This window comes from Falco naumanni, chromosome 10 (assembly GCF_017639655.2).
Source record: "Falco naumanni isolate bFalNau1 chromosome 10, bFalNau1.pat, whole genome shotgun sequence".
Classification (NCBI taxonomy): Eukaryota; Metazoa; Chordata; class Aves; order Falconiformes; family Falconidae; genus Falco; species Falco naumanni.
Window position 1 is genome coordinate 9,750,659 of NC_054063.1, and position 27,329 is coordinate 9,777,987.

At 40.8% G+C, this 27,329-nt stretch overlaps 1 protein-coding gene across 1 annotated transcript; it reads right to left on the reverse strand.

Annotated features, from left to right (window-relative positions):
- Positions 1–803: 803 nt before the first annotated feature.
- DKK3 (dickkopf WNT signaling pathway inhibitor 3) lies at positions 804–26,397 on the reverse strand. Its single transcript, XM_040609753.1, has 7 exons — positions 26,050–26,397; positions 23,931–24,068; positions 23,339–23,422; positions 7,689–7,781; positions 5,539–5,683; positions 2,870–3,026; positions 804–1,343 (listed from the first exon to the last, which is right to left on the reverse strand). Exons 1-7 carry the CDS (start codon positions 26,380–26,382, stop codon positions 1,100–1,102), a joined length of 1,194 nt encoding a protein of 397 aa, XP_040465687.1. The 5' UTR covers positions 26,383–26,397; the 3' UTR covers positions 804–1,099.
- Between the last annotated feature and the right edge of the window lie 932 nt (positions 26,398–27,329).

Here is a 27,329-nt window from a genome sequence, read left to right on the forward strand (position 1 = left end):
TGTTCACTGTCTCAGAAAGGGCAGGTGATGGACTAGAGGCAACATCCTTCAGCCGCCGTTGCCCAAGGAGGTATGGTCACGTAGTGCAGAACGCTGCCATCGGTGTGGCACTGTGTTTAGCATGGCCTTGTACCTGCAGCTGCACTCCCCTCCTATATATTGCTACTTTACATACTCAGGGTACAACAGAGAATCTATATTCTTTGCATTCAGCTCAGCTGTTTGTTCTGCTATTTTAAATAGTACAGTTTGACCTTAAGAGACAGATACCTCAATAGTCAAGTTGAAAGAAAGCTCCTATATAGAAACCAATGTGTTACATGGCTATAAGTATGTATGCACTATTTGTTATTTATATGGAAAATGTTGTGGGCTTTTATTTTTGATAGTATGCCGCTTATGTGTAGCGAGGGAGGCTGATGATCATTGTATATGAAAGTATAAAACTCAAGGGATACTCTGGCTGGGGAAACACCAGTTCCCAAGTTGCACTGAAGGCTGCTGCAGGACAGCCTGCATCCATTGTACGCAGACAAAAAGCAGCTCTAGGTATATTCATCTATAAGGGTAAGCATCCTTCATCTTTTCTATCCTTCTCCAATCTGGGGAGAGGGGGTGGGACATGACACCCAGAAATCTGTATGTTGCAGCTTCACTGATCACATTTTCTAAAGAAAAACTAAAAAATAGCTTAAAATCAGTGACTAGGTCTGTCCAAAGGAGACGCTTCTTAGCCTAAAAAAAATAATTCTAAACATACATACTCAGAAGTCACTTCTACAGTCAGTAATAACTTCAGATTGTTTATGCTTATGTGTATTTTTTAATGAGTACAAGTACTGATGAGTTGATTTCTCATGTACAAGGGGAGATATGAATCAGAAGAAACACTGGTTATTTCTCACTTTGTTTTGAATGAGGGTTTGATCCAAGGGTAGAATGAATTCAGCGATAATTTGAACATGCAGGTTTGGTGCACAAAAAAGGATGCTCATTGAAGACCTTGTTTATTGCACTTCTATCCAGCAGTGTGTGTTTGGGGTTTATATAAGCAAGACCAAAATTTCGGGAAATCACTAACTAAACTGGTGTTTGGACTTTAAATTTCATCTCCCAGCACCAGGTCACGAGCTGAGTCACGCTCAGGCTTCAAACCTGCTTGTTCCTCCAGACTTTCTAAATCTTTACGCACTTCCTGAATGACACTTCTTTCTTCATATTCAGATAGAGTATCTCTGGGTATCAAGCTGAGAAATAGCATCTCATCCATGACTAAGGGATCTTCTTTTTCGTTATTCCTGGTTTCATTGGCAGACAGTTCGCACACAGATGTAGTGCTATGGCTGTTGGAAAAAGAGACATCTGGTCATAGAGTACATCTTTTCACGTTCTTTTGCTAGTTCCTTAATAAAATTCTTCATTCCCTCCCCACATGAAAGCATGTTAAATGCATAAAGCTGTCAGAACATAGCAGACTTCACCTGATTTTTACACGCTTGACAGCTGGAGAGGTAAAGATGAGGTTTCCACATACAGAGCTAGAACAAAGATCCTAATAGCAAAAAATGTTTGACACTGGGACACAAGATGGCAGTGGACCTCAGCACAACCTGGCCCTGCTACCTACAGGCACTCATGGTGACTAGTCCTTTCTATTCACGTCATAATACCAAGGTGATATGCACAGTATTTGTGATAAGCCTAAACGTAAATTCCTGTGTCTATAGCTGGATGGTTTGGGTATATTCAGACCCTGATTTATTCCTGTGTTTTGGTATCCTCATCTGAAGCATCTTCCTAGCAGACATGACATTTGCTGACATGTCTTCCCTGAGGTTAATAGTACTTGCACATCAACTAAAATGTTGGTACTGAAAGGATGGGATTAACTCTGCTTGCTTCTTTAGATCACATTTAGGAAACAAAATGTTTCTACATTTTCTTCATGCATGAAAAATAATCGAGTAACAGAGTTGGACACAGAAGATGAGAGAAACACTAAACTACATCTCTGTCACAGTCACGCTGTCATGTTGGAAGTTAATATAATGGAAGTGGTAGTGTAGGAACAAACTTGGAAAGCCTTTTTCATAGATAGTATGTCAGATTTCTAAAAATACTTCTAGTGCAAAACTGAAGCCTTACTTTCTCCTGATGAAATCGCTGATAATGCCAATAACTGTCCTTTTAAAGAATGATTAAAGGCATGGTATCCTAAAAGTTTTAGCTTTCAGCAGAAAAGAAGGATTCAGCCTGCTTCCTATTCTGTGAAACTCAATGACACTGAAGAGGTCTGCACAGTATGAGATGTCTCAAGTCTGAACAGCAGATCTTGAGTTGTAGGCAAACTGGCTTCTTAGGTTAGTCCAAAACTGAAGGAAAGTGCAAGCAAAGATACCCTTTATTTTTCTTTTGAAAGAAGAAACCTTCTGTAAAGCTGATCAGTCATACAGGAAAATGCCTGTACTGCTACTACAGTATCTTTAATATGCCTTATGTATGAAAATAAGCAAAAGGTCTAACAAGCCAAATTTAACAGAAAGTTGGTGGACGTGAGCTGCATGTAGAGAATTAAATTGGAAAGCTACATCTCAACAGCTGTTAGTACTTTCTGATTGATTAAAAAGCAGTACAAACCTGATTAATTCTGAAACTTACTTCACACTGGATTAAAATGTTGCCACATGTAATTAGGCACATCTGTGTAGCACAAAGGAGTAAGTTTGGAAAAGGTTCAAGGCTACTGATGAGAAAAGCTCTCATAACACTTTCTAATCGGGAAGAATCTGCAATTTCTGTACCTCACCTACCACAGAAAGAGACCCCTCAAAAACCTCACGCAGCTTGCTTGCCCAGTTTTGATCTTTACCTCTGAGGTTGGCAGATCAAGCCACTTGCACATGGGCACTGCTCCAGTACTCCATCGGGTTCCAGTTCCCAGGTGATCAGGTTGAGAAGTCTGTTTGAAGGATCATGGCAGGGTTCACCTTCTTCAGGTAATGGAGTACACACAGGAAACAGTAATTCTGCATGCCAGAGTAAATTCATGTTACGATTAAGTCATTATATTTTTCGTATATATATAAAATTGAATAATTAAGTCATTAATGAACTGAGATGACCTCATCTTTAAGTCTATATGCAAGATTTAACAAGGCAGATTTGACCTCTTCCGAGGCCCCTTTACATACTAGGAAGCCATAACTTCATGTTCTTTCCACTAGGTGGGAGTAAGACTTTTGAAGTTTATGCTTAGTGAGTTTGATACAGTAGTACTGCACAACTCCGTTGCCTGGAGGTCTGAAAGACTGTTCTAAAACCAGGAAAACTAACATCATAGTGAACCCTTTGCAAGCACGGCATTAATGGTTTAAAATCTGAATAGGGAAAGACCTCCATATTTTAGAACTCCGTTAGTTTTTCTGTTTCTTCTATTTCTTGGCAGAGGTAACAAATATAGAACAACTAACTGTTCAAGAGACTAAATAAGGTTTCAAGAACTACTACTCAGACATTTAATTTGTTACACTAATTCTGCAATAGGCAAAGCTAGCTTGATGGCATTTGGGGCTCAGCACCCTTGGTTCTGCACAGGGGTGAATTTCTACCTAGGTAAGAAATTATTTGGAAGGATATGTTGTCTGGGTTTCCTGATGCTAGTAACTTACAGTGTCAGTCTTCATCTCTTCCACATGTTCCTATCAAACCTCCCTTCCTCTTCTCTTCACTCACCTCATTTTTATATGGTATGGCAGAATAAAGTATGTGAATTTAAAACAGGCTTAGTCAAAATACTTATGTATATATATGTGTGTGTATATACACACATGTATATGACTTTGCAGTTCATAATTTCAAAATGGATTTTATATTCAGCAGCGAATGCTCCATAGGTTACCACAGTTTTATATTAAAAAATATACATGTAAAGAGTCCAACCATTACTAGGACAACCTTTTGCAATACTCCAGCAATGGGGTGGGCCTTGAGGTTAGGCTTCACCTGAAAAACCCTAAAGCGTTGCTAAAGCAGACACCCACAGAGAATAAAAATCCAATGCTATTAATCAAAGCTCTATTTAAAGCTTTAATAATAAATGTTCCATTTTTAGTTTCGTGTTTTAGTTCCAGTTTTAGTTAATATTTTTACCTATTGTATTCTATTACATGTTTGTATGGAATTTCATTTCAAGCCAAGCACTAACTTATACTCAAATTAGTGTGAATGTCTTACACAGCTGAAATAATCATCATGAAGACGCAGCTTGTTTGGATCCCATAGGAAATCAGGGCTACAGAAGCAGTGCTACCCTCAGAGTAGACTAGCCTAGTGCTACCAACACCTGCTGGGTGGATACTACGAATTTATTCACCCGTGCAGCATAAGCAAATTCCAAGTCCTGCATGGTGAAAGTAACAGGCATTTATTAGAAGTGCTCTTTGCGTCTTATTTCAGAATCAAAGTACAAAGAAATCTCCGATAGAGCTTGGCAAAATCTGTAAATGCTTTAGGTAGAAACCTGATGGGGGAGTGGGGGGAACCCTGCTCTAACAAAAACTTGCTGAAATCAAACTTACTTAATATTGAAGGTCTGCTGTGTAGTGCTCAAAATCAGAACAGGAAAGCTGAGTGGACCCACTCGTCTTTAAATGGTGTTGGAGCTTTCTCCTCTGTTCTCCTGAAACACCCTAGTAGCCTGATCCACCAGCAGCCCGACAGGCAGCGCATCTATCAGTGAAGGCACAAGGTCACCTCTTGCTCACAGCAAGAGCCAGGAAAAAAGCTAGAGAAGTACCTACCTGGCGTAGGGAAGATGGTTGGAATTGTAGCCTGTCACTACAAAATTAAGTTGAACTATGAGAAAAGTAGCAAGGAACTAGTGGGTTAAAACAGAAGACGCTGGGCCCTCACCAGACAGGATTTGGGACTGATTTCAGGCCTGATACCTTCTTTTCCTCTCCTCCCTTCTGTAAATCCAGTTTCACATTCCCATGTGCACTGACAACATAATGTGGAACATCATTCCTCTATGCATCTTGGCTGGCTGGTCAGTGTTGCATAGCATGGTGCCCTGGAAGGATCATCTAAAACTCTACAGTATGAGATGTATCTGCAGTCTGACTATGATAGTCTGCTGGCTGGTATGAAGGAGAAGCCACTTTCAGTAATCTCAATAATTTCTTTTGTACATTTTTAATTCTATTAATTTTGCTCTATTGGGTGAAAAATTGACACAGAGCTCTGCTACTTTTAAATGTCTGAGATTCTCCTTTAGAAACATAATTTTTTGTGCTTTGCATGCTGGTCTCATCTTTAGCATCCAATATGCTTTTCTTAGATTGTGCACCCTGTCAGACTGTTTCTCACTTCCAATTCTATTAGAGTTTTATAATGAAGTTAACATGGTGCATTCCACAGACCAAGGGAGAATTACATATTGATTCTGTAGAGATTTAATTGCTTTGTCTGGCCAAAAGTGCTAAATATTAACACTCTTGTATGATAAAATGAGTAGGATAAAAAGCAAACCCCCTGTACCTTTCTGAAAAGCACAGCACATTCCAGGGTTGCAGTCGTGTTGATTCTCACAAATGGTGCCGTTCTCTCCTTTTGATGTGGATTTCCTGCACTTACCCCAAACGCAAAGCTGGTCTCCACAGCATTCAACATCCCGTGAGCAGTGCTTGCAAATGGAAAAAGCACATAACAAAACTGTCACTCTAGCACTAACTGTATATATCAACAGACAGCTAAACACAGAATTAGGCCCTGGTCCTGAAGACAACTGCACCTATGTGCTTAAAATATATGCATGTCACATTACAACTTAATTAAACAGAACTGCTCAGGTTCTCAACTTAAGCATACATAACTTGTGTAGAGTAACGGCACTCCTATAGCATTATACTTCCAGTCTTACAAAACCTAATTCTTATTTTAGCATTTACATGAAAACTGATGAGCAGCTAGACATCCTTCAGTGTAATTGGATTTCAGGACAGCCTTTTGCAATCAAGGGGTATAAATTAATAAACAATACATTATCAATGGAAAAACATTACTGTTTTTTTCCCATTGTTAAATACAGTCAGAAATTTACAATTTGTTCAGAAGGCTTGCTTTCAAAGAGCAAAGCAACAAAATCCTACTAAAATCCAATTTTTAGCTGTAATAAGAAGCAGACCTCATTTGTAACCAAGCATTTTTGGAAAAAAAAAAAAAAAAAATCTCTGAAAAAAATTCTCTTTGAAAATCAGAAATGCAAATCTCTAGCTAAAGATAGCTTTGTGCAATAATTACCCAGTGTTTCAACTATACACACCTAATAAATCAGCCTAACAAAAGTGGTGTGTCACTTAGTTTCTTTTTTTAGGTAGTTTGAGTAACATCTCAGAGATTCCTAGTAGGTCAGCATTTTAACAGCTTTTTTCTGTCTGTGTAAAGCCCTGTCTGGGCAGCCATACGTATTCAGAATTTCTTTTCCAGTGGATCCCACAGGAAGTGCTTAACACAGGGCAAGAAGTAGGACTACACGAGCACTACTAAGACCTGCTAATTAAAAAGAAAGATGTTTTGCAATTGTAGGAGTTCTAGGTCAGGGAGTTGATCCCACCGCTTTGCCTGAGCTCACTTTACAACAGGAGTTTAGCTAGGACCCCATTTTTTCTTTCTTTAGCTTAGAAATGTTCTACTGAGGATTGCAAAGAAAAATAAAAGGGGGGGGGTTGTAGATCAACACGAAAAATGCACAGTTTAACATTTTCTAAAATATGAAGAATAAGCTTTTTTAATGACCCTTAAGCATATATTCACGACTTGTATTTAAACAAGTATTCAGTCCACTGAAGTGAACAGACCTCCCTGAAGTTATCCAAGTAAATAGGTAAATCATTTCATGAACAGCCCAGCGCTTTTAGATTATAATAAGCATATTGATTAATGACTAAGCAAGGTTTGCTTGCTTGTAGACTTCACTGTCTGCAAATGCTTTGAGGAATGAATTTGTTTCACAAAAGGCTATCAGCATTAGATGAAAAGGGATAGTCAGATAAAAGGCCTTTTTTGACAGACTGGATTTTCACCACAGAAAAAGCCGGAACTCCTCAGGCACCCGTCACCTACAGAAGATAATCTAACCATAGCTACTACCAAGAACATTTATCTTTTAGCTCAAAAGATGGGAATCTACCGCTTCCTGAGGTTCACAGATTCAAGTAATGTAAATGATCCATGTAAGAGGAACATTTGCAACAACAGTTGCACCACACCACTGCACAAGTTGTCAATGAAGGGAAGAGCGCAAGCTGCTGCAAATCTTTCTGTGAATCAGGAACTGGAAGTGACTATCAGCTGAGCCTTAGGAGCTGACACAGTATCTCCTCTTTGCCCATCCCACTGGCAACCTACAATATGTTAGTTTACACTGTCCTTAGGCCACTTAACAAGTAAAGCTTGAGTCAGGAAGAGCAGAGTGCAGGTTTTGAAGCATGTGAGAACAGAAACCTTAAAACTTAATTGTGTTAACAGACAGAAAAAAAATAACAACCCAAAACACTCTACACATCCATTTTTAACCTCATGCAAAAAGCTTTGCATCTTTTCTATCAGTTTTGACTTGCTGACATTAGTAACAATAACATACTGAGTTTCTAAGGACTACATAAAATCACATCTCATTCAGGACTTACTGCGTGCTGGTTTTTACAGAGTTGACATTTGTATTCAAAGGTGGAGAACTGGCAATATTTTCCCGTTTCACAGTCTTCATCAATGATGCACTCCTGAAGAAAAGGATAAAACTGTAATTTGCTACTGTTTCACAGAAATCCATACCTTTTCTTCAAATATCAGAAGGTCTTGATTGATTATATTTCTTAATTGGGAACCAAGGGGAAAAAAAGCTTGCTTTGGTTCTTCATACAACCACAGTTCTGTAATTAGAACAATGCCATCTCCCTGGCATACTGCAATACTGTGGCCTCACTTCCTGTATAAATATTAATACCACCAACCTCTAGAAAATAAATTATCTTGTTCTGCAGGCTTTTGGGGTTCAGTACTAACAAGTACTGAAGAGCCACATACATCCTAGGGGAAAAAAAGCCCCACAGTTCCCGAACGCATCAGCCTTTCCTACCCAGCTAAGACACTAGAGTAGGCTTGAAGTCAGCAAGGTGCTCGAGCACATGTTCAGCTTTTCAAACCTGGAATGACTCCATGGCCTTAACAAAAATGTTCATGTGAGAGGGACACCTGAGTTCCCATCTGAATCACAAACTCACACTAAAATTCCTTCACCCAGAGGTCCTACAAGCACTGTGGTTGAGATGGCTCACCTATCACTCACGCTGCACAGGCTGAATGTACAAACTGGTCAGAAATTCTTGCCAAAACACAGTTCTGCAGGTATGGCAATGAGGATAATACAGAGAGTAAATGCATATGTTTGTGTACACCTGATGTGTCTGATTCACAGGGAGGAGATGTTTCCTCTTCCCATCTAAGGGTTTCCTCTTAAAAATGGTGTGATTAACCCTGTTCTCTAAAATGTTTTCTCCAAGCTGGAAACAATCTAGCCAACAGAAGAATAAATCGTAGCGCCATTCTGAGTCATTTGTACTCCACCACTGGTTTTTACCATCATAAGGTTGATGCAATTTTTTGCTATTAGTCAATTAAAACAGACAAACAGACAAAGAAAAAAACCAACCCCAGAAAAAAAGGAATTCTACTAAAAGGCCTGAATTCTCTGAAGAAACCACTTGACTGCTTTTTGGCAGGTTATTAAGCTCACTTGCTGGAGCAGATCAAGTGCAACCCTTATTGGGTTGTTACTATAATTTTTTACATATATACATAGATGTAATATAAACTTTATTAGATAAGCTTTTCATTTTCTATTTCTACCAGTTTAGATCATTTATCCCCAAACTGCTGACTTCTTCCACCCCATCCCAGCTGGAGTTTGTGTTTCAGCTGGCCTGAAAATTAGCTCAGCAAGAAGTTTAAGTGAAGCTCTTAAATTACCATAATCACCGAAAAAGGAAAAGATTACATTGTGAAACAGCTATCCTTTCTTCAGCCCTTCTCCATATGAAACCTTATGGAAACTTCCTGCCCTGTGTGAGACAATGCTACTCTGCGTAAGGAGCAATGCGTTGTCTAAGTTACATATTTGGGCCACTTGAAATGTTTTCAAACATTTAAGATTACCCAGCACACAGAACAGAAGCAAAACACAGTTTAGGGCCTGATTCTTTTCAAGTCAGTGACATAATATTCAGGTTATATGTTTATGATTAAGAAGCAGTCATTTCAGTTATTTTAAGACATTAGTATCACCAGGTCTAGGCTGCTATAAATTATCATAATGTTTTTGCAGCTTCATTATTCCAGTTCAGTGTGTGTTTCACTTGTTTGCTTTTGTGTTGCTACACAATCAGGTGGTTCAAAATCCAGATGTTATATAGTATGCTTGAGGTTTTGTGGTTCCAAGTTAGCAGTTAGCCACTTCTCTTCAGCAGCCATGCTATTTCTGGACAATTTTCTGTCTGTAGCTTTGTCAGCTTCTTTTATGAATCCCTCTGTATAAACCATACTCAGAATAAACTATACTGTTCATTCCTGTTCCATCCACGTTCAGGCAAACAGCCAGGTCACAGCGTAGTCAGTTTTTCCAATTGTACCTCTCCACAAAGCAGAAATCTTGCCATAATTGTTATTAAGCTCATGGAATAATTCTCTCTAGCTTTAAAACCACCTAAGACAAAAGTTGCAATTCTTCAGTCACTGCTTTCTCCTACACTAATGAGTCCTCCACCAAAAAGCTTTTTTTCTCCCTCTTACTGAATTGTGCCCCACCAATTCAGACTTTTAGTTTTATGGTGGTTTTCATTTGGGGAAAAAATTCACTTCACTGTTTTCTTTCCTGGCATGGAAAAAGTTTGCTTTCATATACTCTCTGTGAAATTTTGTGCCACACTCCAAACCAACTTCCTTCACCCAGATATTATAATCCATAGTCAAAGCACAGCTCAGGAACACTTACACATGCAGATGCATAACCATTTATCTTTTTTTTTTTTCTTCTCTCTTTTATTTATTTAATCAAGCTACAAACCTTTTCTAATCAGGCTACCTCAAGACACAACAGTTGCTGGACAAGGAGCAAACCTACACATCTTCATTCAGCTGCAACAAATACTAAACAATCCATTTTTTTCTGGAATCCTGCAAGCTAAATTATTTCTGAGAGTATTTGATCTTTGCAAAGCAATTGTGTCAAATGAGGAGAGGCAGTGCTGGCTTCTGACATGCAGCAGAAACATACAAGTTGAGCTTAAAGACAGAATTAGCTACACTTATAAAGGTGTACATCTCTCTGAAATCCATTATGATGTTATAACAGTTAATTTAACGTAACAGCAAAGGAGTATGCTGTTTGAGAAGTGCTAAAGAATAATGCAGAATGAAAGCAGGATTGCCTCTTTATGAATGGGTGTACTAGGACCCATAAACAACAGAAGCCAGGACCAGTAAGAGCATGCTATGTACCTATAAGTACATATTCAGCATCCTGTGGGCTCTTACTATGGTATCATACTCTGCAGCGAATATCCTGCAATACCTGAAGGCAATCTGGGGGTTCGGCTCTGTTCCAGAACCAGCGGGTAAGTGGACGGACCCAACAAAACACTGAAACCCATGGAAATTACAAGACTGCTAAAACAACTGCTGCTGAAAGAAACTTCAGTTTTCTTGTCTTTGACAGATTATGTTGAGCTATTGTTTGCTTTCCTAAAGAATGGTTAGTCTCCACGCTTGAGAATAAAAACGTGACTGATGTTAGTGATGATGAAGTCTGGTAGGACCACAACTACCAGAAAACTGAAACAGATGCCTGAGTGCAAGATGGCACAGGAGTGTACAGGTCAGAACTGCTGTAACAGGTTTTGACAAGAGTACTTTCCTTCGGGCTGAATGTTTACATATACATGAAAGGCACAGAAGAAAAAAGTTTTCTTTCAATGTGATAAAACAGTCTTCACACTCCAGCCAACGGCCTTTGACCTAGAACGTGCTATGTGCTATTCTGGCAAACTGTACTTGACTGGTCTAATGTAGTCAGCTGTGGTGTGGACCAGATTATCCTCTGCCCATATAACACACTGCAGATAAAGAGGGAGGAGCAAAGAACTTCTCAGTTCAAGTTATGAAGGCAGAACTACAAGGCCAGAGTTAACCCACTTTCACATAGAAACCCACTTTTGTTTGCAGCGTTCATCTGGTTTCTGCACCTCACTATGGTAATATTTAAATTTAAATTTGCTAGTGATAAAGTATGTACTGAAATCATGCTCATTTTGCTTTGTTCTCTTTCCCCTTAATTGCTAATTAACTCCCTAAGTGTAGACTAGAAAATACACTCAAGTCTATTCTGATACAGTCTGAATTTCAAAATCGAATCATTGATTTTAATTTTAATTTAATTAATTAAAATTGACATTTTGTTTGTCTATTCCCTCTACCCACTCACACTCATCCTGCCTCCCACATTCTCAAAAAGTCCTTCTTCAAAGGTAACTTCAAGCAAAACTCTTGCTTCAAATTCATATCTTCGGCCAGTATTTGTCAGGGACAGGCAAATGACTGTCCAGAATGAGCTTTCCTTTCCTTCTAGGCTCTTTACACTTAGCTTAGAACCCCAGAAAGCAGAGGAAGGCGCTGCTGATTATATACAATTTTTCAATGATGATTAATACACGTATCAAAGCCAGACACTAAACACTAAGAGGGTGATGGTATATGGAACAAAAAATGGCCCCATAGGTAAGGGGCACCTGTAGTGGAGAAACTCAGTAGCAAGTTGTTGGCCAAGGTCACTGACTGCTCTGACATGAGAGCAGTAAGTGGGATTCAAATAGGAGAACGACTTTTCCCCTCCTTGTGTAAGCTATATGGCCCAGTTTGCTACCTTATTGTGACTACAAACCTTTTGGAACTGCCTAACAGCTGAAGGAGAGGCAGGCTATCTTTTTGGCCTTGGCACTGCATGTACAGCTGTAAGCCAAAACAGCCATTCCAAAGTGTTCATTCCTAACCCTCTATGGATTTCAAAGTTCATAAACTATAAAGTACAGAGGCAAAATTTACTGATTTCAGAGAGGTAAGGAAGTTTTGCCAGCAGGTATACAACATGGGAAACTATGCTACAAAACTAGGTGGTGCAACAATTAGAAAATTATTTTCAGCAACAACCTTGGAAATGCATGGGTGTGGGCACCTCTCACAGCTTCAAAAGCTTATCTGAACAAAAAGCCCCCTTACATGTTTCTTAAAAACTCTCTATATAAAGAGATTTCCTTTTCAAAAACCTGTAACTTGGGTAAAATTCAATGTTAACCTCCATAAATGGTAGATCATGGTACAGATCCTTCACAAACAGTTCCAGAGCTCACCCAACCGTATCTGTGAGATGACAATAATTTCAGCCGTAGCTGAACTGCTCTAGGAAAACCACTCGTTCACACTGAAACTGACATTTCTTAGCCATGAGCACTTCTAAGAGTTAATATTTACTTCTGTGTTTACATAGCCCCTTCCAGGTTTTGCTTTAATTTCTACAAGCAATTTCACCAAGGTCTGGTCTCCATTACTGCAGCAGATGGCAAAAACCACTAAGTAGTAAGGAAAAAAAAAAGTATAAAACCTATTTTATATCCTACATGTACTAAATGTATTAGAAAAAAGGCAGAATTACATAAAATGGAGTATTGTTTTATAGAAACTACCACCATAGTATGAATTGCAGTAGCATTCCAGTTTCTGTTCTCTTAGTTGTCTAGACAGGGCACATAATGCATGTCTTTAATGAGATATGAATTAATTTGCCTTGCAATACCTCAAAACCCCTGTAATACTTTCCAGCAGAGTAAACCTCTTACTGCTGTCCTGCCAAGTACACAGCACTCATAAAAATGACTACTGTTAAAAAAAGTCATACTAAAAAGAGCAGACATGTGAGTTGCAAACTATGGTATTAGTCACATCCCAGTACTATGTGGGAAAGTCAGCTATTTGTGTGGCTGTTCAGCAGGAATGTAACTTCTGAGCCCAAAACTAATAAATAAGAAAATACAAGTCACTCCCTCAGTTTTGTCTTGAACTTCTCCATAAAACAAATCTTATCCATTTCCTTTTCCCCTGACAAGAAAACAGAAACATTTTAGTTGGAAAAACATTTCTGGCTCTCCACAAGATGCAGTATGAATGTACGCAAAATATCTCTACATGGCATAACTGAAGATGGTCCAAAGGCAATTGAGCTTGGCTTTAGGTACCAAAACCAGCATATATATATATATATACACACACACACATATGGGTGCATATTGCAGTGACTGTCTGCAATAGCAGAAGTCTCGTCTCATCTCACACATTTGCCCTAGAGTAGGCAGGACAAGTTATAAGATGAAATTTCTCTTCTTTTCTCCTGTTTGTCAGGTGTACTGTGGGCAAAGCAGGATGGTATAAATTCTGACAATAAAATCTTCCCTTAGGCCTTCTGGAAACTTGGTGCCATGCTATACATTCAGTCCATTGATTTTTAAATACACAGAGACTCTATAATCTTCTGTACCCATAATTAGACAAAGAAGGAATATTCTGAAGTTAGACAATCCAAGATTGAAAACCAATGGTTATGTGCTCCATGTTTAATTGCTCCATATTAAGAAAACTTTTTTCACATAGTATAAGATTATCAGATGAAGTCAAAATACTGAGGCATGTCTATAAACAAAGTTTTCCTCATGATTTTGCAATTAATTGTCTTACTAGAGAAATGCATCTACCTGTGGATCTGTTGATTGAAGAACTACAATTCTTCTACCTTTGGTAAGCAGATGTGTCTAAAACCATGTGTCTAAAAGATCTTGGTTTTTATTCTAAAAGTCTTGAGATACAGTAACAAAAACACTGTAAAACTGTGCTACAAAGCAGTAATGTGCCATTTTTTCTAAGTAGTCAGTAATCATATAAAGACACAGCTTTCATGTAGTGGTGTGCCCGGGGGGCTGAAGTTTAATGCAGGCGTCTTCTTTCTGCAGTTGGCAGCTACAAAGTTTCCATGATTCACTACTGAGCTATGTAAATTTTGAAAATTTATAAAAGCAAAATAACACAGTGTAGCTGTTCACAGCAAGGATGTGAAACAGCTGTGCAAAGAAAAAAACAGTTGAAAACAAGATTTCTGTACTTAATAACTGCTTCCTAACCTTAATCACTAAATTAAGAGTAGCACACCGAGAATAAGATGCCAACCTGTGCCAAATCCCTCCCAGACCTTACTCCAAACCCTGAATCGTATGTGCTTTGCTCTTATATGATATTCTCTTTTGGTAGTTTACAGTTTCAACAGACTTATTTACTGTGTGTAAGGCATCAGCCAACAATAATAATACCAGAACAGAAATAAATAGGTAAGAATTCAACTGCAATGGATTTTGCCTGTAGCAGAGTTGACAGTGTGGAAGACAGCTGTTACTGTAGAGCAAAGGGAATAATTTCTTTTCCATGAGTTATAGATGGAAGAAGAAGGGGTTTAAATTACAGCAATAGGCACTTCAGAGTGAGTGTAGAAAAGCATTGGAAGAAATCATCCCCAGCACTTGAGGATCTGGAGAACACATGAGATAAATGTCTGCCTAAGGATAGAGTAGGCATCTGGGTGGTAGGTGTTGACTTCTTGAGGCTTCTTCCAGACCTCCTCTTCCAGACATTTGTCAGTTTCACAATAGAGCCATTTCGCTCCCCCTCACCACCCTTAATTTAATTCTCTGTCTGAAATCATGTGTCTAGAAGATATCAATAACATGAGATGATGACTATTCATGAATATTAATTCAATTTCCTAAACAAACTCCAGTGAAGAAGAAACAAAAAATGATCTTCAGCATGCTCTTTATGTCCTTCCACAAAGGACATAAGAAGTGAATGTATTACAGATTTTTGCTATGTATGAAGTCCAAGACAAACACCTACTAGGGGGCCAAAACTTTCCCTTGCTTATGGCTATGAAATATCTTGGACAGAGAAACACCACTAAAGGTTCCCCTTTGCCTGACACCATGATGTCAGCCTTTCTACATGCCATAAGACGCATCTTCCTCCTTCTGGGTGGACTTTCTAAAGGAACAAGTTTGAGGGATTCCTCATGTGATATAAATTCACAGAACAGGCTCCGAGTCATTTCCAGACAGAATAACAAGCAAACAAACCTGAAACTCCCACCCCACCCTGTATATATTTTTACCAATTATGCTATATTATGATATATTACTAACTGGGAGAAGTGGACTTGTTATTAAGGTAAGAACCAGGGTGAGTAGAAAAGTTGGAGGGGCGCTCTCTCTATAAGCTGCAGTGGTGAACAACCAGGATTTGACAGCTAATGCACTCACTGATGTGGTATTGCTCAGTGCTAAATATCCAATATTTACTCAGTCCCTCAAAAGGCCAGGCAGACACTCACTCCACAAAAGATGTCCAAATGCTGGTTTTGAATCAGATGGGAGGAAGGACAAAGTGAGATTTACTCAGCTGACACATAAATGCATTTCTCAAGGCAATACATTTGAAGCTACCATTCTACAGTGCCTTTTTTTCTCACATTTGCCAAATCTTTGATGAAACAGAACTAAACAGCAACAGACTTCAGTTCACCACTTTCCTTCAATTTCTGTGGTTTACCTTAATAAATCGTAGTACAAAACACCACCAAGCTGGACTAGTAGCATCTCACACATCTTCCTGACAATAAACAACTGCACAGAAGGCCAAGCAATCACAGATCATGTTCATTCTGTCTCCTCCTACTCACTGGTGTAAAACAAGTATCATTCTACTGGTTTTGGTGAATCTACCCCTCCTACGTTCCAGGAAAAGGTTAGAGAAGACTTTGGCTTATCATATATGGAACTATGTGTTACTGGGCCAACCTCCCCACCATGGTGAACCAGTATCATTCTGCCACCTTACAGATTACAATATAGACGTAAACCAGCTGCAGATTTAATCCATTCATCTGTATGTTTTTTATCTCAATCATTCTAAGATTATAACAGACGTAAATAAAACATAAAAAGACAAAAACATTTATGCTTTACATCCATAGTACCATAGCTTTACATCCTGAAGCCTTTGCTACTGCTGTTGCCCTAGCACAAGGGTCCTCAAACTTTTTAAACAGGGGGCCGGCGTGCGGATGAAGTGGCAGGCAGTCATCTGTGGCTGCTTGGTTTGTCCCCTCCAACCCCGGGCGGAGGCGGGGGGGGGGGGGGGGGGGTGTCTGTAAATACCGGGGGCCGGATTGAGGACCCTGGGGGGCTGTATCTGGCCCGCGGGCCGTAGTTTGAGGACCCCTACCCTAGAATCTAAAGCTTACTGCTTAATTAGATAGCATGGTTTCACCTAAAATCTCAAATAAGCATCTGCTGGAGCCAATGAATTAAACCATGTAATGAAAATCAGTGGAAAAAAATTCACTTTTGCCTTAAAGCTTTTCCTCTCATGTGATTAATTTTGCTATATGGGTCTAACCAGAGGAAAGAAACATTGCTGATGAACTTTCACTGCTGTCTAAAGACAGTTCATACTATGATCTCTTAACAGGCATCGGTAGATAACAGAATTGTCACCAGCCCACATGAAAGATTCACTCTCCTGACTGTATGCTACCTTACAGAGAAGATAAAAAAAAGATAAAAAAAACATTTAGTATCTCTTAGGATAAATAGGTAGATCTAGTAGAGGCAGAAAGTATAAGCATTCATGGTGATTTGTTTTTATATCTGCCTGAAACTTGGACATGATCTATAAAAGGCATTTGGACAGCCTTAGTTAGCTAAACTCAGCATGCTAAACTAAAACCAGGGAAAAGGTAAACAACTGCTCTTTGATTTACGTTACTCCCTTACCACTACTCCCTTACCACTGCTTGTTTGCAGACTTGTACCAACCAACATACAAACAAGGAAGGAGGAGATAACTGCACATGATGCATACCTCCCCACAAATGAAAAATTTCAGACAAGCCAGAATTTATTTCCACAACTAACAAGAATTCTGTAAGCTTTAGAAGTGGTACATGGTTCTCAGAGGGACACTGATGAAGCAGTGGGTAGGCACTGACTCTCTAAGAAAAAGTCCATTTTGTAGCTAGCTGAAGAACTTACTGGTTTACCGTTGTGATTTTACTGACCATCACCTAGAACACTGAATCAATTCTAGGCGCTGTTACTGTGTTACAGGAAGAGCTTATATTTGGTGTGGAGAAATCTGTTCCAGGAAAATCTTTCTCCTTTCAATATTTAGCTACTCAAAGGGTAACAGTCCAGATAGATTAAAAAATGGTAAGGCAGCTCTTCAGCCAATTCGATTTTACCTAAAAATATTATTTTTGTTAGGAGTTTAACTGGAATGGAAATATCACATTATAGGATCTGGCAAATTTTAAAACAATCCTAAACACAGGCATAGACCTGAATTACTAATGAAGATCGTTACTTTCAAAAGATGTCCCAGTTCTACACTGTTTTATTTACCTGACAACAGAAAAAAGACACTAAGCTAGACCAACAGGAAATATGAAAGAAATCCCAGTCACAACTTTTTTTTCATTACTAGCAAAGTAAATTTACCAAAGTTATCTGAATTACTTCAGACTGCCACTGATAGAAACAAGAACAGAAGGTGATACCTTTAATTAGGAGTAGTCTCTTTGTGTTGCCTCAGTTATTTCCCTGTAAATCCAAGCCACTATTTAAGACAAAAAGGAAAGTGATAGTGATCTGTGTTTTCTGACCTTTGGTGGTTGTTTTCAGCCAAAACACCTGCCCGGTTTACCCCACCTCTCAGCAAAAGGCACCTTGCTTCTCTTCACCCTGATAAGGTCTAGCAGCTGTTTACACCTGCTTGTTTGATTAGGGTCACCAAGCATGCTATCTGAGCCCATGGAAACTGCAGTCTCACTTTTCTCCACATTGTAGCCATTGCAGTAGTATAGTGTTACAAAACCATCTGATGTTTGTATGCACTATCCATTCCTGACTCTCTGTATGGATCCATTACTTTCAACACAGCATTCTCTCTGATTAAACAAGCCAGCTCAGAATGGACAAAGTTCAGTAAAGATGTGTACACTGAGCTATATGACACTCACCTCAGCCGGCAATTACAGAGATTTCCCACCTTCTTCCTCAGAGAATTTTCTTCGTGCAGGATCAGAGGTGACTCCTTATGACAGGTCTTTCCATTCATTAAGGCTAACATTCAGATTTTTTTGGCTATAGTCCAGTGAACATCAGATGACCAGTAAAAATGTTGGTTTTAAAGATATACTGCAACTGGCAATAAGGCCATCCTATCACCCATGAGCTAAATTCAAGCTCTTCATAGCTTTTGCATTGCTAAGAAGCATTTGCTGCTTATGGAGTCACATTTGAATACTCAAAAGGTATGCGCACACTCCACCACACCTTTCACACAAGAAGGCAGCATCACTATGCTCTACAACTTCATAACCTAGAAGTATTGCAGATTAGTATGAGCAATCCAAAACAGTAATTGCAGAATTTTTCTCATCTTTGGCTACATCCTCTTTTCCTTTGCACCCTTCATATCATTTTCTACTCTTAAGAAACACAAGGTACTCATCCTCATGAGCTATTTGCACCCTCCCCTCAGCTTCATATTCTACATTGCCAAGACTGAAACTGAAAAGGGGGAAAAAAGGTTTCAGTAAAATGTTCAGAATGTCTGAACCCTGCCTGGCTGAAGAGCCCTGGCTCTCTAAAACAACCTGGGGGATGGATTTGCTTGGTTCAAAACAAGACACAGGTATTCAGACCTCTCAGGATCACTATCAGAATGCTCTTTCACTAACTGGACTCAACAAGCTCAACACCTAGCCTCAGTCTGCGTGGCTACTTCATATCTTTCCAGTGGAGTAAGTGTAGACCAGATTAACACAGACAGATTACTGTAGACAGATTCCTAGCACTAGACAAGTTAGCAAACTTCAAACATTAGAAGGGTAAAACAGATCACACTGCGAGAGACTGAGAGAACTGAGGGTAGATTTTCTAGTGAAAAGCAATACTTTTCAACGCATGGCAAGATAAAAGAAATGCCAAATAGTTTTCCTGCAGGAATTTAGGTTGATTTGGACTGGATGGGAACCTAGCCCACAAGAACTGTTTGGTTTTCAAATGTAAGCTATGGCTTGCACATACTTGAGACTTAAAAAGTACTTACTACTTAAAAAGAATCAATTGAATGTGACAAAAGAGAGTGCAAGAGCATGCAGGTATTCTGCTTACAAAAGGCTAGTGAAACTATGGTTCACTTTTGTAACTGATTGCCATTGTAAGCTATTCATGCTCCCTCCTCACCCCCAAAAGCTTTAGCCCAAATTATAACTGTAATTAATAATCTATTCAAGTTACTGTGTAGTATATAAACTTGAAAAACAGTGATGCACTTCATTCAGACCTCTTAATTCTCTCCTGGAGCATTAGCTAAGAAGTACAGTTTGCTACCTAAAGGGTGGGGTGTACTAGTCAAGACATGATTCATGTAACAAGTTACGTCACAGAGCAGGTTGGACAGTTAACAGAAAAGCAAAATAAAAGTGCTAATGAATCAAATTTTTTAGTGTACCACAACTACTAGATTGAGATATTACAGGATTTTTGGCTAGAAAGAGCCCAGGATTTCAACACAGCAATGCACTTGAGTGTGCCTATTGATAGTTTAAGGTTGTTAAGTGCAAGTCACCAGAGACTAAATGTTCTGTGAAAAATGAAACAAACAAAAAAAAAGGACCCAAATGTAGGACTGGGACGCTGAAAACAAGTGTCGTCCCTGAGACACTAGCAGGCCAAAGGGAGCAGAAGTCAACACTCAGATGCTGCATGTTCAAATTTCTGCCATCAGCTGCTCTCCTGCAGTGTTGCTGATGGAAAAAAAGGATGAAAAAAAATGCAATTTCCATCCTATGAATGCTTTTTACTCAATTTTCAAAGCTCCTTTTCTCTTCAGCACCGGGAGGAACTCCTCTCCCTGGAGCAATATGAACCTCAAAGAAAGCAACTCCAGTATATGTTGCTGAGAACATGCTTAGTGAAATTATATAAAAGTTTCTCAAATAGGAATCGAGCAGTTATTTTATCAGTTCTGGGTATCTGCAGAGAAGTGGAAGATTGGTTATGAAGTGCTACAACTACACCATTTAAAAGAGATTTTTCTTTAGAAAAGGGGAAATAGAACCCCAGAGATTAATATTTAATTATTCTACTATTTTCTTTCTTTTTATTCTTTTACTGTAAGACTAAAGATAAAAACTGAAAAACGCTATAAATAAGCCCATTATAATGGCAATGCTATCTGTTCTGTCTCTACTGATAAGCCAGTGACCTGACTGTGTCACTTCCAGAACCTGCCAAGTCAGCTTGTAAAAGCAGTTTCACAGTGGTAACAGTCCTCCCTGCCAAGAGCTGCAGGGATCCACACAGCAGCCTCTTAACCATGGAAATAAAGGCCTGGTATCACAGAGCCTTTCTCCTAAGGACCTGAGAGTGCTCAAAATTACTTAGTAACCAGCTGCTGTATTTGTGGAAGGTGGCTGCCAAATACATGTGTACACACACGGGCACACACCCACCTTTGCAGAGAAAGAGCAAGCACCTTGCACTGAGCCACACCGAAGGCACTTCTTACTCTCCCACAAAGGAAACTTGACCTGTGCTGTGTAACTAAGGAGAAGGTGCAGTCATGCCCTCAAGATCCTCTACCATCAAGGACAGGTAAAAGAAAGGAATGGGTTTTATAGAGCCAGGGCCAAATGAGAAATGCATGATCCTCTTCCAGTTCCCTAGTACACTCTCCCTAGATATCAGCATCTTTACAAATCTCTTCCAAGAAAGAGAACTGAAAGCAACCAGATGTACTTCTATTACAGTTCAGGAAAAATAAATTAAAACAGACAGAAAAAAATCTTAGGTATGCTAGCTTTGAATTATAAGAGAGAGCTTATTATAAAATACTACTCTGAATGCAACTGAGAAGAAATGCAACTAATCTTTGTGTAGTAAATTCTACCAGTAGCAATTTTGTTTCCTTTTATTTTTCATGCTTGCTTTTCATTAGTTAGGATAATGTATCACAATTGAAATAGGACTAGTCAACAAGCTAGAAAAAAATCTGTTTTTCATATGGTGATAAAAGACAGCTGTTACTTTACCTGTCTTCTATACTTGAGCTCACTACTGGAAATACTCAAGTAATCTGCAAGCTAACCAATGTTCCCTCAAGAAGTAAACTATGGAGTATTTGAGACTTAAATCCAGGAGCAAGTGGATGTAAAAACCCCCAGAGACACCAAAATGTGTGCATCCAGCCACCTCTTGTCTGTATCTGGCCTTTTTAAAGATACAAGACTTTTGGATCAAAGCCTGACATGCATGTTGGTGACTGCCAGTCTTCACTGACATCTGAGAAAGTGAATGTTAGTCTGGGAATGTAAATGGCGCCTCCAAATTATGCAGCACCTCTGAAGAACTAGATAGCATTGCCAGAAATGGCAAACAGCCCAATTCCTCTTCTGGAGACTTAAAATACTGACAGTCTTCTGGCCATCAAAATACTGTCAAGTGAGCCATTCAGTAACAAAGAACACAGTCTTAAAAGAATACTTCTGTGATGGAAAGCCAAGAAGACATACTGTCTGAGAGGGAAAAGTGTGTGTGTGTGTTAAGATTATGCCTTATGTTTCTGTAATAGTGTATCTGAACTTCACCTATGCGTACATAGTAACATATTTTTACATGCACTATATATCTGTGTATTTGTACCTGTTTGCAGGACACAGGGTGGCACAGGCGCTGTGATTTAAAAAACAGACACAACCCATTTTCCATGAAGCTGCTTCTCCAGTGCTGAAATTCATTCCAGCCAGTGCACGGATTTATCATCGCAACACAGACCTGTCCCAAGACACATCTTTGCCTACCTGGGAGGCTTTTGTGTCACGTCTCAAAGCTCAAAAAGATCACTGGAAAAACTTTCAGTGATTTCAGTGGCTTATAACTCAGCTCAGAGAATAAATGTGAAGCGAGGGTCATAGCATTCCTGTTATTACTAATTACTGTAGTAATAAATTATAGAGAGCTTGCATTTCAGAGCACATGGTTTGCTAAGCTGTTTGATGAATTCTTATATTTACCACCCAATTTTGTACCTAAAATGCAGGAGCTGTGGGAATCTTTAACTTTTATAAGCTAAGCCTATAAACTGAACTTGTAAAATAGTTTTAGTTTTCAGCATTCAGTTTCCCTACAAGCATAAAAGCTGAGCTTGTGTGACACAATGTGCCTATTTCTTTTACTTGGCAGACTGAAATGAAAAACAAAAGCGCTGTTCTAAAGAGGCACCAATATGAAGACTACCGGAGCAGCATCAGAACAGAGGTCCTGTTCCTAGTGGCTGGCTCCATCCCCATTCTCCATCTCCAGAACCAAATGTCAGTATTGTCCTTTTCAAATGACTGTCAATACTTACAGCTACAATTATACAAACCTCTTATTGCATTATACTACACAGCAGGACGAATCACTTAGGAGCATCAAGGATGTATATTACAGAACAGCATATACTGCCTGTACTTAGAGAGCCACTGAGATAATCTCCAAATAGACTTCAAAAGGTTTCCATTTTTAACTGCCTGGAGAATACAAAGCCTATACATGTATTACTTTATTGCTAACATTTAAAATAAGCAGCAAAGCAGCAGAATTATTCTTCCACCATCCTGTGGTCTGTGAAGCCTGCAGTCTGGGAAGTGACTGCGACTTCCCACAAAGTCACATGACACTTACAAGTCTATAAAGCAATTTTTTTATGAAACCCAAGAGCACAGAGAAAACATGTATGAAACACTGTTATACTACGGGTTTATTCACACTCACTGGAAAGGGCTGTGTAACTATCTTTGCTGTTTGAGTAAACAATTTACATTTGATAGACAAATTGAATATTCATATCAAGCACCTGACTTAACCACAACATTGAAGCTCCGCTTCCAATTTATAATGTACTATTCCTAAGTTAAATTACTAAAAAAAACAACCAACAAAACAAACACATTTTTTACCGTTTACCCCTAATGGTTTTGTGTGTTTTAAAGCATCCAGATATAAGCTAGGTGAACTGTATCACCTTCTTCTGAATGATACCCAAAACATTTGTTTAATTTCCAAAAGGAAGAAATGTGTTCACTTACATGATTTCTTTTGTTTTCTCCACCTTTTATAGATGTAATAACTGTCTCAGAAAAAACCGTTGATCCAGTTTTGTTATCAGTAACCTGACACAGCAAAAGAAGAACAAAATATAAAAGTACATTTTCTTATTAGTCCTTTTTTACTCTCAGTTGTACATTCTGCAATAATTAACCCACTTCAACCCCCTCTTTTTCTCCCATTTTGCTGTCGCTCACACAAAATCCTAATCTGGTGGGGAAAAGTAGATGACAAGGCTACCTCCTAGTCTATTTAAAATGTCACTGTAATGAAGCTAACTGAGCAGGATATCATCATTCTTTTTGGTACTTCTTGTAATAACTGTACCTGTGTTCTACTTTCAGCAGGCACTTTTTTCAAAATAAATTATTATTTCACGGTAAATTTTTATGACATGTGCCCCACACAGTGATTAGGCAAGCAAATATGATACAACAAAACCCCAAAGTAATTACCATCATAAAAGTTTGTGCTCCAAATAACCTTACTTCTCCCCAAAATGTGCAAAATCATTTTTGTTTTTGAGAAAAGGTGTCTAAGAACCAGCAGTTTGCTATATATGCTTTCTCATACCTTATCAATTTCTTGATGAGTTTGAACAGTTTTATTACCAATTCTGGTTTCTGTGTTGGACTCGTTATGGTAGTTGGGAGGTAAGTTTTCAAAGTTTACTTCCGACAGTTTTTTTGCCCCTTCCTCTTCAGCTTCCATCTGCCAAATTTAAATAAACCAACTGAAAATTAGCAACAATTACACAGAAAACAACAAGCAATGGCTCTTGTGCAGCCCTTATTAACACCCTGTTTAATTCTACGATGCTGTTGGTACAGATCCCCCTGTATGGGAACACCTACTCAGCTGTTTGAGGCAGTGGCCACAGCAGCTCTTCTAATGGACTAGAAAAACAGCGGCGAGCTAAACCCTTGAGCTCTGGCCTGTTTAAGCCAAAATCAGTCCCTGGGAGGAAAAAGTATGCAAAGACTACTGACAATTTGGTATCTGCACAGGCTGAGGCCAGTCAAGAGCCCATCTTCCTATTTTTCCCACTAAACACTTAAGACAGGCTTTCCCATCTGACAAAGAACAGAAAATATTCTGGCAGGCCAGAGACACATAGCCAAAGCCCCCTGAAGTGAGCAGAAGCAGTCCTATAGATCACGGTGCACACATCCCAAATTTCATTCTCTGTTTCAGTTCCCACTGTCTTCCTTTGCCAGATGAAGGCCCAACACAGAAAATGAGTGCTCTTTGAATCAGAAAACAAAAGTAAGCTCAGCAAAAGGGCATGAGTCTCATGAACCACATACACTCTTGAAGAAGTTGTGTCCTTTTGTTATTTGCAACTGCCATAACAGAGCTAGGAGGTCACAAGTTCAGCCAGGCTGAACAACAGAAATTTTCCCAAGACAGAATTTATCTTCCTGGTGTGTCTGTTTGTTTTAAATGACAGCTGCAAACCTTTTTAAGTGTAAAGCATTTTTCTGCTAAGAGGCAGCTCAGACAATGCACATTTTGTGTTGTATACAGACCACTCCTCAACCCAGAACCGACTATAGGAAAACAGGCAGAATTTTTTGCTACATCCTTATTCATAACTAAGCATACTTCTGGCATTGTAAAGGACACTAAAAAAAAAAAAGATCTGTCTCAGTGTGTTTGCAGTCTAAATGAAGTAGATGACAGAGGCAGACTTCAACAACTGTCCAGGTGAGTACGAGTTCAGAATTTATCTAATTATAGTCAACAGAGGCCTGTTTCCCCAGTGGGTTGTTAGAAAAGGTTTTTTTGAGCTATGTATTTTTGAATGAGAGGAAAAGAGAACTCAGAAGAAAGATTCTTAACACGGAGGGAAGAAAAGTGCAGCAGTAAGGGGAACACAGGAACAAGGTCCCTGACAGCGACAGGAGGCAACAGCTTGGGAGTTAGGCTCAGCTCCTGGCTTGGAAACTGGTCCCGGGCAGTGCTGGGCAAACGACAGGAGATGAAGGGACAGAACTGCATCAGAAATAAGCGGCTTCTCCATACGTGCTTTCGGGACTCTCTTACACCTTTGAATCCTGGCTTGGGAGAGCCTCGTGTCTTAGCTCCTGCCGTACAAAGACAATAAATTAACTCCTCTTCACTCCTCCCCTTGCCGCGGACTATTGTTCTCTCTCATGAGCATCCAGACGGACTATCCGCCTGCGGTTTTACCTCACGATCTGCCTGCCGTGCTGCCAGCGCCGCTGCGCACACGCCCGGCGAGCCCCGCGGTCGCGATGTGAGGAGCGGGGCGGGAAAGCCCGCCCTGCGCGGCACCGCGCCAGCGCCGGCGGCCAGACCTCCCGCCGCAGCGGGCGGCCGCGCCGGCACCCCCGCCTCCCCCGAGGGGAGCGACGGCAGCAGCGGCGGGCACGGAGCGGGAAGGGTTTTCACGGTCCCTCAGCCGCGGAGCGCGCAGGTCGCCGCCTCAGGCAGCGGCTCCTCACGGAGAGGCGCGGGGAGGGCCGGCCGCCGGCTTGCTTTATCGCACGCATCGGCGCGGCCCCACTGAGGGGTCGCGGCGAGGCGGCCGCTGACAGGGATCGACAAAAGCGGGCGAGAGGCTGGCGGCCGAGGCGCTGCCCGCAGGTGCGGCCTGGCGCGGGGGGTGAGGGAGGGAAGGGCCCCCCTACCCCGCAAGGCCCCTCGGACCCCTCCGCCGCCCCCTCACCTCTTGCACCGCGTTGCGCAGCTTGTGCTGCGTGTCTTCCATGAGCGCCTCCACCTCCCGCAGCATCTCGCCCAGGCTGGCTGCCCGCCGCCGGCCGCCGCCGGCCGCCGCGGCGCTGCACAGAGCCCCTAGCAGGGCCGCCAGCAGTAGCCATCGCTGCCGCGGACCCGCTCCCGCTCCCCGCTGCATCCCGGTGCCGCCGCTCACGCCGCTGCCCCTCAACGGTGCGGGCTGGCGGCGCGGAGGTGGGGCGGGGTGAGGCGGGAGCGGGCGGCTCCGCAGCGCCGGCCCGGCTCCGCAGCCTCCCGCCGGCTCCGCAGCGCCGGCCCACATTGGCGTGGCCCGGCCCCCGCCACCGCCCCCCGCCGCAGCCCCGGGCGGGAGAGCAGGCGAGGCAGGGCGCGAGACCCGGGCGGGAAGCCTCGGCCCGGGGGAGCGGGAAGGCGGGAACGGGGCGAGGCTGAGGGAGCTGTGGGGAGCGGTGCTGAGGGACAGGAGCAGTGTGACTTTCCCGGTCAGACCCGAGGCCGCCTTCTGTTCATTTAACAGGTTTGATGCCAAGAGGATGGTGGGAGCTGCTAGACGTCTCCATTATGCCGTTCGCTTTCCAGTCTCCAGCGAAGGTTTTCTAAAGATGTTTTCAGGCTCTGAGAACCAGCCCTGTCTCTGCGAAGTGACATACCCTGCACCTGGCTGGCCAGCATCCTGCTTCCTCTGATTGTTTCCTTTCAAATTTATTTCTAAAAGAATTAAGACAACATCATCATTTTGTACCCATGTGCCTCTTCCCCAATTTCCACACTATTTTTCTTCTTCCTGCTGCACCCCAAGAGCTTCATGGACAGTTTTTGCTGCAGCCAGCTTGCTGCTCTGGGTCAACATTGCTGTGCTATGAGAGAACTGGCCTGTAAGTCTCATTTCATTTTGGAGCCTGGGCGAGTGGTAATAGTGAGTAAAGTATTTCTGCAGAAACTATTTCAGTCCTTAAAATTTCCTGCAAGTGTGTTATTACAATAATCACCGGTACAAAATCCAGTGTTATTGGCCACCTAAGGCAGCCTCAGTCAGCTTTGAATGCCAGCAGGAATCCAGTAAGGAGCAGTGGAGATGGGAAGGCCCCTGTGTCCCCAGAGGGAAGCCCTTCCCTGTCTCCCAGCCACAGCACATCATACTTCTGTTCAGTGCCACAGAAGGTTTCATACTGGATGCACCATAAATTTTAGTTTATTGGTACAATCGTTTGATTTTAAAAAAATATATACCTCCTGGACTACACAATT